The sequence below is a fragment of the Schistocerca serialis genome, chromosome 3, assembly GCF_023864345.2.
Source record: "Schistocerca serialis cubense isolate TAMUIC-IGC-003099 chromosome 3, iqSchSeri2.2, whole genome shotgun sequence".
Classification (NCBI taxonomy): Eukaryota; Metazoa; Arthropoda; class Insecta; order Orthoptera; family Acrididae; genus Schistocerca; species Schistocerca serialis.
Genome location: NC_064640.1, coordinates 409,336,187 through 409,357,269, shown reverse-complemented (window position 1 = coordinate 409,357,269; position 21,083 = coordinate 409,336,187). Strand labels below are relative to the sequence as shown.

The following is a 21,083-nucleotide window of genomic DNA, read 5'->3' as shown; positions in this document are numbered from 1 at the left end:
AGTGGCAAACTCACTGTTTGCATTAAATATTTTTGGGCTAAAATGCTTATTCTGTTTTTGAGCAGGAGAACAGTGATAAAGTCCATTTCGTGTCCTGATCAGTCTCCTTTTAAGATTGGGACTCTTTACCAGGTCATGTGGCCAGCTGTTTGAAAATATCTAGAGTCAGGTGGCAAATTTCAAGGCTCCTGTCACCCTTCAGCCATCAGTAACTCCCAAATTTTGTCACCTCAGCCTCATTCTCTTCACCATGCACAATAAGGATAAGGCCAAGCTGTAGCATTGTCAGGAATTTGGTGTTGTCCCTACTATTTTATCTAGGCAGTTAACCACTCCTTTGGTGGTTATTTACAAGCCAGATGCAGTGATTTTAAACAGACAGTCAATGTGCATTGTGTCACAGACTTGTACACTATTCCATGTCCAGAAGAGTTGTTGGCTAAGTTGTCTGGGGACCAATATTTTACCAATATTGACTCGCATGATGCATACTTGCAGTTGCCATTGGATGCTGCTTATCAGTGTTTCTTAGTGTTCAATACCCACTAGGGGCTTTGTCAGTTTAAGTGCATGCCTTTTGGAATTTAATCTGTCCAGCAATTTACCAAAGATATGGCCAGAGTGGCCGAGTGGTTCTCAGCGCTTCAGTCTGGAACCGCGCGACTGCAACAATCGCAGGTTCGAATCCTGCCTCGAGCATGGATGTATGTGATGTCCTTAGGTTAGTTAGGTTTAAGTAGTTCTAAGTTCTAGGGGACTGTTGACCTCAGCTGTTAAGTCCCATAGTGCTCAGAGCCATTTGAACCATTTTTGAACCAAAGATATGTGAAGCATTTTAGATGTTGTGTCAAATACCTCTATGACATATGGGTCTCAGGCTCCATGTGAGAATGTATGACCATATGTCTATTACTGTCTCTTAATTTTTCCTTTTTAACACTTTTAGTTCATTGATTTTTATTGCTGTAATGCCTCTTATACCTTATAAGCCCATTACAGACTTCATTGGTTGTATCCCATTTTATTTTACATCGTACAATTAATCACCGAGGAATATGTGTATGCCTAAGTAGTGATATCTGGCGAACTTGCAACACAAACATTTTGTGGCTACTTTATGGCAGTTTGCTTAGAACAGTAGTGCTGCTGACATGAAAACTCTTGCATATATATATATATATATATATATATATATATATATATATATATATATATATATATGATGCTGGTGCTGATTTTGTGTTTAGCATTTGATGATACCATTACAGCTCCGGTATATTAGGACATGTTTTTATAAAACAAGTATGCCTCTTCATATTCAAAGCACACAAATGCACATGTATGTCATTAATACTTTTCATTATAGTCTATTTTATTGCTTTAAGCTGTAGACAATCTGCATGTAGTGTATTTACGTTTTCCCCTAATTTTGCTGCAGATCTGAAGATAGTTATTATAGACCAAAACCAGTAGTCAGATGACAAAAAATTTGTGATCACAGACATGAACTAAAGGAAATTTATTCTATATTCAGGTCACTGTTCAACACGTGACCATGTTGCAGCTTGTGAAACTAAGGTATTCGTTCCTAATAAAACAAGAGCCTGTTCTCATTATTATGAATAATATTCAAGGTGAAATGCTGAAAATTATCACAGTTACTGTATTTTCATCTTTTTTAAAGGATTTCATTTTGCTTTCATGTGTTGAAATTTATTTTTTAGTTGCAATTTTGGCATTGAGCCATTTTAAAGCATCTTCAAAACATAATACAATGTAATGAACAGTTTGCAGTGGTGTTAACAGCAGGTACAAATAATTTTGTAATTTTTTGACATTTATAAGCTGTACTTATAAGATTTTGACATACATTCAGACATAACTAAGTAATTTGCACAACTGCACATCAAAGAACAACTAATCAGATCCAGATGTGTGACCACTATTTTTATTACACCAAATATAAATTAATTTTTGTGGTTGGATAATAATGCAACAAGACAGAGAACTGGGTCAGGACAGATGGCTAGAGAGGAGTTATGCCAGGGCTACCTGCTGATGTAGTGAGCACAACTGCTGAAGCATCAGTGTCATTACCTCATTTCATCACCAAGTAGAGGGACCAGGAGCATAAATAATACTGACACAGCAGAAAGGCAAAGGCTCCATGCTCTAGAGAGCCCGGTTGTTTCAAACAGAGCCACAGACTTAACATGACCTACATGAACAGACCAGATGCAGTAGCAAAACATGTACACACTGAGCCACTATAATCCTCTATTTTAGTCAAATGGATTGCAATCTGGCAGGCACCATCTACAAGGAGAGGCCTACACTGGTCCATGAGGTGACATAGTTCAATAAGCAGCTTCCACGAGACTTGTCCTCTGCTAACTGCAAGCCTACTGCTGGCTCTAAATCCAGTGGTGTGGGCTTAGCACCTTCCAGCCAGTGGCCACTTGCAGGCTTACTTCGAGCTGCTGCCAGTCTTTTGCCCTTGAGGGCAGCTGTTTGAGACCAGGGCAGTGCAGCTGCCTGACCACCTCCACTGGGGCAGGCATAACATCACTTTACACTTCTGCTCACTACTTTTGAAGATATATTCAGTGTGTTTGTAATTGCAAATATGGACAACCAACAGTTGTAGATCAGGCAGGGACTTGAACCCAGATTTCCCACACTGTACTCAGACATCCACTACATATATTCCCACACAGGTGAGACATTTTACTTGGAAGTCACTTGCCCAATGTCGGAAGATAAATATGATATTGCAGTGCCTGTGTTATGCTGAATATGATGCATAACTCCTTTGGACATATGTTTATGCAAACCATCACTACAGCTGAAGGGGGAGGGATATTTTATTTGCCTAGCATCCACCTCCAAGCAACACAGGTGTGTACTGTGAGCTGCTGCCTCTCAGACCATAGACACCATCATAAGAGATTCGGGAAAACATTCTTTTGATAACAAAACCACACTACATTGTTGTCAATCACATCACCCATAGATGCCATGGTAACATGTGCTGCTAACTTTAACACTAACAGTGTGTGAGTCACTGCAAGCAGCACTGCCATTGTGGGTACCAATTCTTCCTCCATAGATCATGTGTCCGTTGTTTGTCATGGTAGTATTCTTCCACAGGGCAGCTATAATGGACATCACTCAGCTGATCAGGGCCAGCTTACATCAGGAATGACGTTGGGCAAGCAGCGACCACACCTTGCCAGTCCTTCAGTTAGAGTGCCTTTCATCCAGTGCTGCGTCCAAGTGTTCACTCTGCATCTCGTCCATGTTTTTCCTGTTGGGCCTGATGTTGGCCACAGCTGTCACCTGTCAGTGTGCAACTCACTGCCACTCCCAGATTGTGCCACTTGTGCTCATGGCCTGCCAAATGGAGTTCATCTCTCTGCATTGTCTGCAGCAGCAATGCTATCTCCGACTGGCTTCAAGCTCCTGCCATGTGGGACCCTCTCTCCTGGACCATCTGTGAGTCATACCACTCCCTGCCAACACCACACCGGCAAATTTTTGTGTTTTGGCCTAGAAAGCCACATCATGAAAGAATAATATCAGATCTTGGATATGAAAATGTAAAAAACATTGACTTACTTTTCTTATTTTCATTCCCTAGAGTCTTATGACATCAGATTCTGGGGTAACACCTCATTGAGGCAAAAAGTGTTTGTTGCACAGAAGTATGCAACAAGGATAATGTGTGTTGTCCACTTCAGAACCTCTTTTAAATATCTCTTTAAACAGTGGACATGCTGACAACAGGTTCACAATAAATTTACTCCTTTATGAAGGGTGCTGTCAATCTCAATCACACTTTGAAAACAATGGCATCATTCATAAATATAATTTTAGAAGGAGAAATGTTTTACATATTCGCCACTTAGCCTTAGTGAGGCACAGAAAGGAGTGTGGTATTCAGCCACAAAAATTCTTGACCACTTACTCAGTGATATAAAGAATAAAATGGATACTACAATTAAATTCAAACAAGACACTGAACATTGATGAATATAAATCACTGTATGTATAAAAAAACTTAAAGCATCCGTTGCCATATTTTCTACTGAGAAGATGTACTGTAATTTTAAAACTAACTCATTCCATACCATAGTAAGAAGTCAGAATTATGTTCCACAGAACATGCAAATTCTTATTTCAAAATTTTATGCCGCACAATGATTAAATTCTGCATATAATAACTAAAGATGTTTAACTAATCAAACATGGTATATCTTTCATCGAGGATCTTTGTATTTCACTTCAGTTGTACAGCATACATGTACTGCAAAATAGTAATAACAAATATTGTGGTAGTGTTCAGTAGTTAATGCTGTGAATGAAAAGCAACAATAACGGAAATTACCAGATGGGCTTTAGTGGAAGTACTGCTTAAGTACAAATAAGTCCATCTGGCACAATCTGTGAAATAACCAGAGCTCAAGGTACTATATGAAATATTTTCTATATTTTATCAGAATGAAATAGCCTCTGTTGCTGAGAAAAATATTTAAAGATAATTAGTATCAGCTGAAAATCTGAATCCTGTCTTTGCAATTTATTGTTAACACCACAGAAAAAATTTCATTGTAATTAGGTATCTGTCTGTACAGTACATAATAACTGATATCCTCCAGCAGTAGCATATTCACATCACTGCTAGATACCAGTATTTGAAGTAGACTAGCCCCAGCTGACTGGTGTAGTTAGAAAACCACCAACATTTTCTCACTTAGTTTTTTTTCTATTAATTGTGTACGATGTTAATCTGTACACGTTTTAGGTTAATATACGAGTATAGAAAACAAACTTGATTTCAGATGAGATGATACTTTGGGGCAATTTGGTTCAGCCAAAAAAAAGTACAGTTTTAGTTCAATGGTATACATATAAAAATCAATTCATGAGCATCATGTAGACCACTGTTTAATAAGATGGCGGCTATAGCCATGAATGATTTAGAAAATGACACTGGGACCTCTCAAAGCATATTTTCATGAATATGTACTCACTTTCACATAGCAGCTGGAATTCATAGATGGTCACTCATGAGCATTTACAGCCAGAGGCAATTATTACACCTCAAAAACAATTTACAAAGTGCTACCCAAAATATCTGAGAATTTAATTGTACTGTTCAAACCAGCAGCATTACAACACATACCATTGTGAGTTGTAGTGGTGGGTGTCAGAATGTGTTTCAGTGCTTCTGCAAATTGTGAAATGGATGAACATGAAGGAGTCATGGATTTGCATCAAAGCTGACGAAAACTGCAGCTGAAACCCATTGCAGGCTGACAGAGGAATTTAGTGAAACTGCACTGGGTGAAACAAGAACATCTGAGTGGTTCAAGTGCTTCATGGAAGGCCAAGAATATGTGGAAGATGACAAACATTCTGGTTGCTCTGCAATATGCACAACACCAAGAATGAGTATGAGAGTGCATGACATGATTCACAAAGACTGAAGGCAGACAATTTACGATGTTTGTAACAGACTTGGGCTGTCATACAGTACATGTCAGTGAATTCTAGGCAATGAACTGAACACGAGATGAACTGCAGTGAAGTTTTTCTCTTAATTTTTCAGCATTGACCACATGAGATAAATGCTGACTCTTTTTTTTTCCCCCCAAAGATGAAAATCACGTTGAAAGGTGGAACTGCAATGGGTCCTGAACCCCCTATACCCTGCAGACTTTCAGGAGTGCATTCAAAAATGGGAACAATCCTGGTATCATTGCATACATGACTTCTTTGAAGATTACAGAGGACATTAGGATATAAGTATAGTTTTATGATTTTTACAATGAAACCCTTGGATATTTTGGGTAACACCTTGTATAAGAATAAGGAATAGAATAAACCTCAACTGTGAGCCTTGTTAACAGCAACAGCATACAAAATATTATTGCAAAACAGCCACAGTTGTCTTCATTAAGCTAGCTCTATGCATGCAGGCCCACAGTATGTCTTTAATTAAGACTGCACCTGATGACACTGGACTACACAATGAACAGTGCATGTTTGTTGTGCAATGAGTTAAAATTTGGTATCAAATCTGATGGCTGATTTTTCCACATGGGAGGTCTCACTTACTGGCTGCACTGCCAATGACTCCCTTCTTTTTGGCATGGAGAGGTTGTGGAAGACAAATAAATCTACATTTTTTCACAGCACATCTCGACGTATTAGTGACAGGATGGTGATGCTGTCAGGAATTTCCATTGGTGGACATTTCCATTGGTGACAATTTGAAACTTTATGTAGTTCCATTCAACATGTTTCTTTATGCCTCAAATAACAGCTTCTGTAATTTGTTCTATAGTTTTTTGGTCCATAGGTCATTCTTTCTTTTCTGCAGATGACACTGATTGGTCTTATGTAGCTCATTTGGTGAATGAAATGCTATAAGGTTTCACTTGAATGCCATTAGCAGTAGTCCCATAAAACTGCCTGGGACTCTCTTGTAAGACACATTACAGCTACATGAGCACTTCTGCTGACTTTTCCAGAGCTAAAAATATATTTGATGAAGCAGATGCAAAAAGTTACTATGGAGCTCACAAACAATTTCACAAACTCCATGTATGGAAGAGCAAAGGAATGCTGGCTCTCTGTAATGAGCACACCAAGTAATATGGGTGTTTCACCTGTATCTGAGATATCCCACCTGAAAGTAAATCTTCCTAAACATGATTTCAGATAAGCGACACTTTAATATCTCACAATAATCTCTCAATGCATACAAAATGTAGCTCATTCCTTATTACTTGCAGCCACCACTCATGCCACATTCAACTGGTTTTCCATTTTGACAGCACTGTAAGGTTACAAGAATGGAGGGGTAAAAGTCTCAATCTCCCTAATTTTCTATGTTCTTGAAGACTTATAATATTTCACCTTTTTTCTTTTGTTCTTGTGAATGAAAAATGGTACCAAGGATTTACAAACTTCCTCTCTGTTCAGCAAAAATAGTGAAAAGCTTGAATGTTACTAAACTGAAGTTGATCAGACAAGGAATGTATCATTATTATCAAGTAACACTTCACTGAAGATTTTCAGGATTCAAACACAATTTACTGCTTCAGTTGGCATAATATCAAAATTGATGTGTGACCAAAATAAAAAAAAAGAGATAGTTGAGGCTTATCAGTATAAAAACTGTAAAAACATAGTATCTAAATTTAAAATTTAAATAAGAGCACAAGATTTGCTAGACCCTACAAGATTTAAACAAAACTTAGGTTGCACAGAAAGTAGGTTTAATACTATGGCTAATATTAGTAAATTCACAGTTAGCTATATGAGTTTGCTCTTTTGTTCACCTTCCAAATAACCCTACTGTATGCTATGATTGTTCGGTGTTCAACATTCAAGTGGGCAATGGCATCCAGTGTGGTGGAATGAATTCATGCTGTGAGAACTTGAGGTTCACTGTTGTTCATTACTTAAAGTCTTTTTGGTAGACAGAAGTGAAATTAGTCACTCAATGGATTGTAAGCACTGTATTGGAGTTAAAAGGCTTTAAGAGAGATTGATATAAAATGGGCTCTGGGAGAGCCAGGTGGCTTGTGGCCAGGTTTCGTGTGTGGCTGCAATTATAGTGAGTGTGAAAGATCCCTGATGTACCTTCACTCATGGTGCAATTGATTTCAGCAATCGCATGCCCATACAGTTCAGTGGTCCACTTATGGAAGCCATTAATGTTTTGTCCAACCAGTGTGTTCAGTGCTATGCACATCCTGTACTTCAGTATATCTTAGGTGTTTCTCTATAAAGTACTACATTCCATGAATCGTGTTTGTTCTTGCCATAGCAAACTTGACAGTGATTGAGGGCTGTGCTCTCTCTATGTCTTAGTGTCAGTGCTTAGTCACCTGACAAACACCTTGAGGACAGAAATACTCCAATGTATCACTGCCAACAGCAAGCTTTTGCGGAACAAAAAGTAGGCTCTCGCCATTACTCTAAATCAAGTGGCATCCATATGTTCATGGCAGGTTACTCTTCTATCAGTGCAATCTTCACTCTTTCTGGCGTATGATGAATCAGCTGAAGATTGGGACAACTATGAGACACAGTTACGCCAACATTTCCAGGTTTTTTGCATGGACAGTGCAAACCTGTCTAGGGCTTTCTTTCTTTCCTTGTTTTTGTCATGCATTTATCAGGTGTTGTGCCAACTAGGGCCTTTGCAAGAACTGGCCAACTTATCATTTGATGAATTGTGCAAGCTCCCCTCAACCTATTACTGTGACAGAACACATGTTACTGTGATGTATGTAGAATTTTACCATCATCAGAAACACACAAACCAATCCTAAAAAGCTTGGGCTGCAAAATTGCGTGGGTTAAGCCATGGTTGTAAATTTGTCACTAGTACCCATCGCAGATCCTATACTGATCACATGGTGAGTGATGCTATTATTTTCCTGGCCCCAGATATGGAAGTCTGCGAAAAAGCACTTCAATGTAAGAATCCAAAGCTTATGGATGTGCTCAATATAGCACAGTCCTTTGAAGTGTCACGGGCTGCAGAAAACCAAATTTTTGTGTGGGAGGAGGGATCAAAAGTTGCTCAGTCAACCCCTGTTAGGCACGCTACAAATGTTCAGGATGACGGGGAGGCCACTGCTGCACTACAGCCTTCAACTGAGGGTCGTATGGGGCAGTGTTGATTATGGCTGCAGCACTAACAGGACATGTCACAGCAGCGGCCACGTGCCCCCCTTCCATCTTTCTTGTACTGCTTCATGAAACACAAGCATGCTGTGTGCCCTAAGCATTGGGTGGTTTGCAACAAGTGAAGAAAGAAAGGCCACATTGCACCATTGTGTAACTCCTCTTCAAACACGGTGACCACAGTAGTACTGGCAGACATAAACTGCATCTCTACAATGACTGTTTCCCTGAAAAATTGTTTATAGACTTGTATGGGTTTATTAAACTGCTAAAAATGCAGGTGTACAACACAGCTGCAGTGACTTCTGTAAATGAACAAACATAGGTGGAGTTTGGCTCCCCTCCCTCACACAGGTTTCACAAAAGCTACAATAAACAGAGATTCCAATCGTAGGTCAGTTCTCTGCTCCTGCCCCTTACAGATCTGTTGTTTGCCCTCTCACATTTCTTGTTGTGCATCATTCCAATTTCACAGACCTGCTCAGATTAAATGCATTTCACACTTTCAGTTTCTCTATTGCCAATGAGGTAAACTTAGTGTCACATAAAGCTCTGTATCAGCAAAAGGAGTCTCTCTGCTCTGACTTTTCGTCTCTGTTTCCTCCTGGGCTTGGGTGTGCTACTGGTTTTCAGGCCCACACTACCATGAAAGAGTCTGCCTCCGAATTTTTTTGAGCGCAATAGGAGTCTGTCGCAGTGTGCAACCCTGTCATAGAAGAATTAGACCATTTCACACTGCTCAATGTCATTCAGCCTATTTTTTTTTCCAGTGAATGGGCTACACCACTGGTCATCATTAAGAAGCTGACAGGTCACCTTCACCTCTGTAGTGACTTCAGTATCATGGTTAATGCATAGTACATAATAGATACATACCCTTTGCCCCACCCTGATGAGTTGCTCACAAAATTTTCAGGTGGCCACTATTTTTCCAACATTTATTTGTTGAAAGTGTACTTCCAGCTCCCCTTGGATGAGACCACTAGGTACCTTCTCATTGTCAATACACCTTTTGCCCTACACCTATATCAACACTTGTCTTTTGGTGTCACTAGAGTGTCCACAATTTTTCAGCAAAGCTAACAGCCTCTGTACCCAGATGCATCAATTCCATCGATGATATCATTGTTTTGGGTTCTTCCACTGAAGGCCACCTTAGCAATCTCTGATCATTGTTTTCAGGGTCTCAAGTGCAATCTTGCCAAATCTCAGTTTTTTTCAGCCATCAGTTGGGTACCTAGATTTTGAGGTTTCTTGCACAGGGGTCGAACCATTACATCATCATGATGATGTAAGTACAGCTTTGCTGTGGCTGACCTCTGTTACAGAACTGCAGGCATATCTAGGTAAAGTTGCATACTAGCGTAAGTTTTTACCAGACGCATCCACAGTGGATCAGCCCATGCACATACTTTTGTGTAAAAATATGGCATTTTTTTCTGGTCCCCGGCTTGTGACCAAGTGTTCACTTTGCTTAAATCTAAGTTTTAATCTGCCCTTTGTCTGGTCACTTTTCAGGTGGGTCAGCATCTTGTGTTGGCTGCAGATGCTTCTTGGCATGGTCTTGTAGTGGTGTTGGTGTACATATATGCAGATGTGTTTGAATGGCACATTGCTTACCCTCCCAGGACTTTATCTCCCACTCAGCATCAATATTCTCAGATTGAAATGTAGGCTTTAGTGATTGCATTCACCCTCAAGAAATTTCACATGTTGTTGTATGGTTCTTGATTCCACTTAATCATGGATCAAAAGCCATTAGTTGCTCTTTTTAAACCTTCGGCTTCCATGCCGGACAAGGCAGTGCATCATTTGCAACTGTGGGTTCTCTTCCTCTCCCATTATCATTATCGGATCTGTTATCAGCCAGTGGTGCAACATGCCAATGCCAGTGCCTTATCTCACCTTATGATTGGGCCAGACCCAGCATTTGATCAGGATGAGTTCCTTTGTTTGTATTTAGATTTGAAAACCAGAACACAGACAATGGTTTTCTCATCACTAGTTTCATGATAGCTTTGACCGTGACCACAGATCCTGTACTTAGCTGGGACCTCTTTTTTGTGCAGCATGGTTGACCAGAAAAATCTGTGGGCTGTGCCTCGGATCCCTTGCATAACTACATCTCCCTCCAGCATCACCTTTCTGTGTTTGGTGGATGCATCTTCCCAGGTTGTGATTCGTGCTTCCTTACACCATAACATACTGCAGCTTCTGCATGTCAGTCATAAGGTACCTCTCACACCAAGGATTTAGGCCTGCTGACATGTGTATTAGCCTAGCACTTATGGAGAGATTACATGACTTATCGCTGTTTGCACTCCCTGTGTGCAGCAACAGGCAGTCCTGCAGGTGTCCTTTTCCCCCTGGTTCATGCCTAAGTGCTTGTGGGAGAGCCTAAATGTCGATTTTGCTGGGCCCTTCCTAATTCAGTATTGTTTCACTGTAATGGATGCCTATTCCAAGTTTCCCTACACGGTGGCCACTATTTTGGCCCCATCTAAGATTTTTGAAACTGAGGGATTTCCATATACTATGGTTACAGATAACAGTGTCCAGTTTGTTTCTCAAGAATTTGCCACTTTTGTCAGGCTAGTGGTGTACACCATCTCACAGCTCACTCACTTCATCCTCAATCCAATGCTGAGGCCAAATGCATGGTTCAAATAGGGGACAAGAGCGCAGTGGAGCTGCTACATGAGCGCCAACCACAGACCCTCCTTCACCCACTGCATCCAGCACCACATCCGCTGGTGTCATTGGCTCTGCTATGGTTCTGGTCAGTTGCACCTGTCTGGGCTCATGGTTTCAGTTGCTGGCTGAACTGGGTTCCTGCCATCATTGAGCATAACTGCTGCCAGCTCTTGTGCATTGTCTGCACTCCTGACAGGTGGACATCCCACTTCAACTAGCTACGGCCATGCTTGGTGGTGTCTCTTCTGGAGGGACCATCACCTCCCCCACTCCTACTGCCACTGATGCCTGTTCCTGTATTGCAGACAGTCTGGTTCACATCACAGTGTGGATCGCTGACTGACAGATTGCTGTCTACAGTTTCTACCTCTTCCCCCACTCCTCAATTGCTATTGCTGGTGCAGCCTCTGCTGCAGTGCCGCTGCACCTGATGCCACAGCCGCTGCCATGTCTGTTGCTGGATCTTGTGTATCCATCATCCCCAATGCCCCTGCTGACCACTCTGTGCCAACCACTAATCTTAACAAAGATGACCCTATGGAGATGCCATCCCCGGTCCTGCCCTATGGCCTCCCACAAGAGGGGGAATGGTGCATCAAAACCGCCCCCTCATCACATCCACCCTTATTTGCTGGTGCCTGCGCACCACAGACTGCAGTAGCCACCATCATCAGGCAATTAAATGGACATCAGCACAGTCACTAGTGTTTCCCATACTGCTGCTTTTTCAGTACCACAGCTTTTTCGGTACCACTGCTTTTTCAGTACCACTGCTTTTCTTGGTACCAGTGTTATTTTGGTACCAGTGCTTTTTTTCTGTTCACACACTTTTTCTGTACCATGTATTTTTGTTTTTATGTATATGGTTTTCCCACCCCTGGAAGGGAGGAGTGATGTACCTCCACACATGGTGTGTGAAATTTCAGAGATCGTACATCCATATGGTTCACAGACCCACTTATAGAGGCCACCTAGGCCAGCCCCCTGGCACACTCTGGTGAGCCACCAAAGAAATAGTATTGTTTAAGTGACTGCAAATGAGTGCGCGGTCTATTCTGTAACTTGTATTACTGTTGTCCAGTCAATGTGTTCAGTGCTACTCGCCACCTGTACTTCATTGTGTTATACACGTTTCTCTATAATGTACTGCATTCCATAAATTGTGTTTGTTCTTGCTACAGCAATCCCAAAATTGAAGAGTATCATAATATGTGATTTGTTGTCATTAAAAGAGACAACAGTAGACAGTGAAAAGTTGAGGCCAGCACCATGCTTGGCGACCAGTATACCAGCAGATTGTGGAGCAGCTGAACTTAACAATTGACAATTAATGAAAATGAGTGCATACTGGAGGTGATTCAGAGCCACACTCTAATACCCACTGTATCACCAATGTATTGTAGACATGTGTCATCAAATACCACTGTTTGTACAACAGCACATTAATTGGATACACAATGATAGTAAAAAGGTCTGTTAGTCTGATGCGTCATTGCTTCCATTACACTTGGTGGATGAGTGCGGGTGTGCCTGGCATCAGACATGTGAGACTACAAATCCAGAGTGAAAGGTGACAGTGGGAGTTGTGCAGTTTGTGATCTGCAATGAGTGCTTTGCTTTCTTCTGTCATAGTTATCTCTCCACAGACTGAGTACATCTTGCAGTGTCATACTTTTCCAAAATGGTGATTTTTTATCTTCAAAAATGATTTTGCATTGAGTTCTGATACATATTCTGTTTTAGAACAGTTACATGAACTAAGCTCAGACTTTGATAATCGTGTGTGACTGTCAAAGTCGCAAAGTTGAAGTTTGAAAAAAGACAAGATGTGTGTCCAACATCCATGTATGGACACTGAATGCTACACAGCATGTTGTGCTACTATTGGAACCTCAGGACACCATAATGCAGACAGTTAAAAGGTGAAACAAAGATCCTCAGTATTTAATAGATGACTGCATTACATGGATTGCACAGTGACTCATTACTTTAAATTTTCCTTACCTGACATGAATCTGCCCCACCTGCCCCATAGCCACTGCATACTTGGCATGGATTCACATACTGACCATATCCAGCCTCAACATACCACTTTTTACAAAGGTCAGTTGATATAAATGGAAGGGAAACATGATGCAAAACATGTGGCAGGGTACCATCTTCTGTTAGACGTCCCCAACCAGTCACAGTTCCATTTCCTATAAAAAATACAAAATGTTTAAGGAAAAGAACTGACTGACAGTTAGGGCTGTTGCTTCTGTTCATACTTCTTTTAAAAAAAGAAAATACAGCAAGTACATGGTAAAAAGAATTCATTATGCAGTATCACATGCAAATGTTGCATTTGTTTCTTCAAAATACTAAACACAAATCCAAATCAGATTTATTTTTACATTCTCTTTATATATTAACACATTAACTCCAACACAAAATATATTGATGAAAATTTTACAAAGAAAGCTGTAAAGTGAACAATAACTGAAGTCAAACTAACTTGTGATTCTGCTAAGAAAGTAAAAAACTGAAGAAACCAAATAAAACTGTAGGAGTGAGCAGAACTCTACATGAGGCTTTAGACACTAGTACCATAGACAACTAAGAACTGAACATTCTTAAAAATTTGAATAGAAAACTTCAGGTGGCAGAAGGTTTTGCTATAAAAGCTGACAAGAGTAATGCGGCAATGTTAGTCTATGAAAAAGACTATGTTGTCAAAACAATATGCTGTTTTGAACAGAACAATATAGCTGAAATAAATAATGGTCAACTCAAAAATATTCAGAATCAGTTAAAAGTAAAAATTGATAATTAACAGTTTCTGTTAAATCTGTTGTAATGTAATGTCATGTGACTAGGGCCTCCTGTTGGTTAGACCGTTCGCTGGGTGCAAGTCTTTCAATTTGACACCACTTCGCGAGTTGTGCGTCGATGGGGATGAAATGATGATGATTAGGACAACACAACACCCAGTCCCTGAGCAGAGAAAATCTCTGACCCAGCTGGGAATAGAACCCGGACTCTTAGGATTGACATTCTGTCGCACTGACCACTCAGCTATTGGGGGCCGACTTAAATTTGTTGAAGAAATGAAGATTACAGTCATAATTCTTCAGGCTTTCCTGGTGACCTAATGACATCTTGAGTTGTCAGGTGCTCTGCCGGATATCAGCGTCGTACTTGTACGATATTTCAATAACATAGCTCGTTACCTTCATCAGGTGTGACCTGAGACTACTCCTCACATTCTTCCCCCCCCCCCCCCCCCCCCCCATTACCTGCCCTGAGGGGGCAGAGCGGTCTGCTTTAGGACTTGCTATTTACTCTTTCCTGCCATAGGTTTTAACAATTTTATTTTTAAACATTTATTACATTTTTCTTGCTACATAATGTAAGTTTTCTTTAGATCGTTAACAATTAACAATGATATTTTTAGGTAATATTACAATACAGTTTGTTCTCTTAACTAATTTTACATGTAACCAGGCATTCCCCCTGTGGTACTCTCCCACTCACTATGATCTGCTGGAGTGTTGCCATTCCATTTTCGGTCCGCTGCGGATCCAGATGTTCCCTCTGCGGTCTGCGCCCGTCAGACCCAACCCCGGGCATTCCATCTTCCGCCTGATGTACCTGGAACTCTGTATGGGATTGTTCTCCATGTCCACGCCTTTAGTTCTTCTATTTGTGGAGTGCTGCAGCTGTCCCCATTGCTTCTTCAATAATTCCAGAGCAGGATCCCAGGCTCTACTTAGCTGGTACCCCATGTCATGGTTAATGAGATTATCAGTCACTTTTATTTCTATTGACTCGCTTATAACACTGTCCCAAAATGTGGGTGGCTGTGTTAGAAACTAGCTCTAGACAGTGTTCAGCAATGTCTGATTTTGTTGCCTGTCTTAATTGGGTGTGCCTCTGATGTTCCTTGCACCTGATATCTACTGTCCTTGTCATCAGGCCAATGTAGAACGTGCCACATTGGCAAGGTATATTATAAATCCCTGGTTTCCGTAAACCCAGGTCATCCTTAACATTTCCCACCAGTCCCCCGATCTTGCTGGATGGACAGAAAACACACCTGATATTGTGTTTACGGAGGGTCCTACTAATCCTGGCAGAAACAGAACTAGCATAGGGCATCTTGTTTGCTTCATCTTGTTCTGCTTCTGGAACTTGTGGTGTAGTGGCTGGTTGGAGTGCCATCTCAATTTCTTTCGTTGTATGTCCATTTTTGCAGAACACTGTTTCGTGATGCTCTATTTCTGTCAGTAGACTATCTTGGTCTGACAGGACACATGCTCTGTGGACCAATGTCTGAAGAACTCTGTTCTTCTGTGTAGGGTGGTGACAGCTGCTGGCCTGCAGATATAAATCAGTGTGTGTGGGTTTTCGATACATACTGTGGACAATTGATCCATCTGCTTTTCTTTTAACTAGTATATCCAGAAATGGCAGCTGGCCATTATTCTCCTGTTCTATGGTGAATTTTATATGTGGGTTGCATGAGTTAAGATGTTCCAGAAACTCATTGAGCCTGTCCTTCCCATGAGGTCAGATCACGAAGGTGTCATCCACATACCTGAAGAAGCATGTGGGTATATATCTGGCTGTCTCTAATGCCCTCTCCTCAAATCTCTCCATGAACATGTTGGCAACCACAGGAGACAGTGGGCTACCCATAGCTACAGCTTCATTTTGCTCGTAATATTGGTTTCCATACAGGAAATACATGGATGTCAGTGTATGCCTGAATAGGTCCAGCAGAGCACCATTAAATTTTTCTGCAATCAGTTCTAGTGAGTCTCTCAGTGGGGTCCTAGTGAACAGTGATACCACATCAAAACTAACCATGATGTCCAAATCTGTGATGCGTAGATGCTTGAGACGTTGCAGGAAGTCTTCTGAGTTTTGGATGTGGTGAACACATTTCTCCACATATGGAGACAGCAGATTTTTCAAATACTTCGCTGTTGCATACATAGTGGCCCCAATATTACTTGTATTTTGTATTTTAGGCAGACCATACAGTCTAGGTGGCACTGGAGCTTTTGCCTGAAGTTGTCTGATAGTCTTCTCAGGCATCCCTGTCTTCTTCAGGAGAGCCCTGGTCTTCTTGTCCACCTTGTCAGGTTGGTTCAGTGCATAGGCTGTGCAAGCCCTCACAAGATGTTCAACATCATGATCAATCACCAGCCAGTAAATGTGATGTTATGACAAAGCCTTCATACAGGATGTACCCCAGTGTGACATATGCAGCAACTAGAATACCAAAGGATGCAACACTGGAGGGATGATCACTCATCAGCCTTGCTCCTCTGTGGCCAGCACAAGGAGCCTATTGACAATTCTGAGTCAATCCCACAGCATTAAAAATGTACACTACACCAAATATGCTCCAGAACAAGTGTGGTCAGGCCAACCTATCTGGACTGCTGAAATAATTTTCAGAAAAGCAGCTTGGTGGCCAAGGTGGCCACAACATCCCAGGCTGTCAAAGAAAAATCGAGCAGTGTCTGCTGCAAAGTTTCATCCAACATGAAAACTAGAGCCTCTTGTCAAACTCTGGATCAGGCCCTGCCAGCAATTGTGATAGGGCATCTGCATTAACATGCTGGTCAGTAGACTGGTAAGGAGTGTCATAGGAGTAATTACTATACTCAGAAAGAAGGCTGATGTCTGCAACTTGTGAGCAGTCTGAACTGGAGCGAGGGCCAAATAAAGAAACCAGCAGCTTGGGTCAGTGAAGAGTAGGAACTTAGCTAAAACGAAAAAAAAAGTTTAATACCAAATTATAGTCAGCACTCCCTTTTCCATCTGTGAGTAGTTATGATGCTCTGTGGAAAGCATCTTCAATGTATAAGTAATGGGCTGCTTGTTTTGTAGACATCTGTATTCCAGTGTGACAGAACTGCACCAATGCTAGGTTAATGGTTTACCTGGTGTAAAGGAAGTTGAACAAGGTGTGGAACACAAACACTCCTTTAGGGACTCAAAAACCTGCTGATAAACCATGATCCAAGCCTTTTGGTGGAACTAGTTAAGAGAATGGCAGATGCATACAGCTCACAGAATGAACTTAGCATGATAAGAAATCTTGCCCAAAAAGGACGGGAGTTTCTTTAGATTCTTGGGTGTCAGCAGGTTAATGATAGCTTTGACATGCTAATCCTTAAGAATGAGGCCATTTGCTGAGCACATGTCTGAGAAACTGCATCTTTGAAGAAAAAACTACACTTTTTGAACTTGCAATGAAGACTGCCCACCAGAAGGAGTTAGAAAATTGCCTGCAGATTTTGTAAATGCTCCTCTTGCATGGAGCACATGACCCTGATGTCATCAAGGTAGTTTTACACAACATGGAATTTCCTAAATCAACTGCTCAATGTCGTTGATAAATTCCTGGTGCACATGAAATTTCAAAGAGCAAGCAATTGAACTGGTAGGGCCCAAAGAAGGAGTTGAGCACTAAGAAAATCTGAGAGGCAGCATCCAGTGGCAACTGCAAGTATGTGTCACACATGCTGGCACGTGAAAAATGCTGGCCCCCTAACAACTTTACCAACTCCTCTGACCCTAGAATTGGGTGCAAGTCAACTACACAATGCATATTGACTATCTGTTTAAATTTGCAACATAGGTGCGTGGCACTGTCTGGCTTGTGGATCACAACCAAAGTGGTTGTCCACTGGCTCAATGAAACAGGAGATATGACCCCAAGGTCCTGCCAATGTTGCAACTTTGCCATGATTTTGTCATGCATGGCGAAGGGAATGAGGCAGAGGCAATGAAATTTAGGTATTGTTGATCGCGCAAAAAAAAGGCATGTGCCTTGAGGTTTTCTGCTCGGCACGGGGTATTCACAAACATCCGGTCATATGGCCCCAGTCAAGAGTAAAAATCTTGAAATGGAAAGGAATGAGACACTAAATGCACTTTGTCAACTACTTGGAAACCAAAGACAGAAAACTCATCCAACCCAGAAACCACTAATAATGTAAGTTACTTTTCCACATTATTACAGTTTGCAGAGATGGAGAATTGCCCCATCAAAGGAATATACTGCTTACTGTAAGACACACATTAATTTAGTGGCTTTAGCAGTGTAGGGCAATCCAAGAGCCTGTACATATCTAAGTTAATTAGGCTGACTGTCAGTCCCATGTCCACCTGAAAATCAGTCAGTCACCCGTCCACTATCAACATAAGCAGCATATGCTGAGGCAATGCTTGTGGGCATTGGAGACAGTATCCTAGTTGAGGGAAAACACTAGGGCCTATGACAGCCATGCCATGTCTTGCCAACTGTTGCAAACCTTTTCCAAATGACGTACCTTGTGGCACACCTTACACATGGCATCTACATGTGGGAATTCTCACTGAATATGCACCAAACAGCAATTGAGGCAGGACTACCAACTTGCCCATTGTGTGGAAATAGATGTGGTAGGAGAGCAACACTAAGAACCCAAAAAATGCCATGGTCAGGGTTTACAATGCTGTGACTGACTCAAATCTGCTGAGCCTGACACAGATGAAGATAAACAGCACCACGATGTTGCTGCTGATGAATCATCACCAGCATTAACACCTGGCAGCTCAGCAGAATGAGACCATGTAGTTCACCATGTGGGGTACTGCACATCTAACTTTGCCTCCTACCAGTTGTTGGACATTATGCTCTTTGTGACTGCTGTAAGTTCTGAAATATTAACACTTTTGTCTAAAGAAGGCTTTGACAAAGCCAGTGCCCGGTTTGGGCCTCAGGGTCAGGTGTTAACTACAGTCAAGTCCCTAATGCCAGAGTCCACATATCGGGCAGCACATTGGGGACACTCAAACTGACACTTGTGAAGGTTGGTGATCCTCACCACATACCATTGCCTGGAGCACTTGTGCTTTTGGTTAAATTGTAACTGAGCTGTCACCACTTGGGTCTGTTGACAAAAATACTGTGTGAGCAACTGACATAGATTCTGAATGTTAAGTTTGTCAGACTCAGTAAAGGGCTTCAAATTCTGCATGATTTTGTACAATCCCACAATTCTGGACAGTGATAAGATAGCATTATCAACTGGATTGACAATACAGCTTACCTAGCAGTGCAGCAAGAACTGGCATAGGTAGTTCTCCCACCTTTCTGTAAACTCATCAAAGTTAGTAAATGGCATTGGGGGTAGTGGGGGAGAAGGCTTTTCTGCTTGTGCCTGGCTTGCCTCCAATGCAGCAAGTGTATGGAGCAATTTCACCTACTGTTTGAGCTGTTCTGACATCTACTTCTGCTGCAGCTTTTGATGCTGCTCCTGGAGGTGCAACTGCTCCTTATACCATTGCAAAAATGCTGGGACCATGGTGGCCACAAATTAACATTATGAAAAAGAAAGGTGTCACAAGCTGAGGAATGTCCTATGCCATCACTTTTGTATCTACACAGGCATTACATTTCCATGAAACTATCACTGTTGGGACAAAATATTACTGTACTCTCTGACAGTGGCTTGACTACAATCCCAGGGAACTGAACCTGGGAAGAGGAAATGAAACTCAACATGCAAATCAATCTATGGGGGAGTAGAGGTTCCAAACACCATGTACAGAAGAGAACATCACAAACACTACATTATCAGTATGAGCAACTGAAATAAACTAAGCACACAGAAAACAGAACATGGCTCAAGGAGGATGCCAGGTCTAAGGTAGCTGATGTCCATGTAAGAACTGCTCCTGACAGGTAAACATCTAGGTCAATGGCTCCACTCATGCAATGTTGTCTGCATGCCATTTGTGTCAGTGTTGTGCATTATTCTGGTATGATACCTATACCACCTCATCTGTCTCCATCTCAATATTGACTGGCAGGGATACTATGAAAGTATTTACAAACTTGATAAGAGTTTTAGGGTCAACAATAGTAACCAATACACACATAGGATGAGAGATGTGGATGTCCATTAGATACAATATTTGCTCATGGGATAAACCAAACTTATTTACCAATGTACCAGTTAAAGGGACCTTAAAATAGTTAGACATAACTTATTAACACACAAAACTGGGATAGTGGGCTAGACAGGTGAGTTGCTACACATGTTACAATTTAGCTTAGAGTTATGGTTCTTTACCTTAATGGAAAATTCTTCAAAAAGGGATATAGCCAACAAAATGAAGAGCTGTGTACTGCTTACAACTAGACCTTCAAAATATGACTTAAGTATAGCCCAACCAAATTACAAGGAATTAACATAGCTGATCAAAGACTCTGGGAAGCACATCAGTCAGAATTCTAACAAGAGAACATTCCCACCTTTGCAGGTGTGTAGAGGGGGCAAAATACTGCAATAAATATTTTTTTGTTTGTGCCCAACTTCACTTTTAAGCAGTAAAACAAGCCCTGAAAGGTAAGGTTTGGAGGGAATATCTTCAAAACAATGATATACAAAAATATTTCTTACATAAAAGTTTATACATTATTACCACTCTTGAAAATTGTATAATCAAATTTTGCAATAATTTGTAATTTTTCAAAATACCCAATCAGTATTAATTAAATTTGATAAATGAAAACTTTTGTTACAACACAAATTAAAGCTAAATACATACATGTGCAATAAAACTAGGTTCTGGAATACTATTTTTGGAAAATAACCTTTATACAATATGCTGTCAGAGTATTTTCAACATACCTAATT

General features: G+C 41.0%; 1 protein-coding gene across 1 annotated transcript in view; it reads right to left on the bottom strand.

Moving 5' to 3' along the window:
* Window positions 1-21,083, bottom strand: part of LOC126470895 (trypsin-1-like) — a 219,482-nt gene that overhangs the window by 27,643 nt on the left and 170,756 nt on the right. Inside the window, exon 6 of the mRNA XM_050098919.1 lies at window positions 13,405-13,598. Coding sequence (XP_049954876.1) covers window positions 13,405-13,598 — 194 coding nt within the window. The remainder of the gene's footprint in view (window positions 1-13,404; window positions 13,599-21,083) is intronic.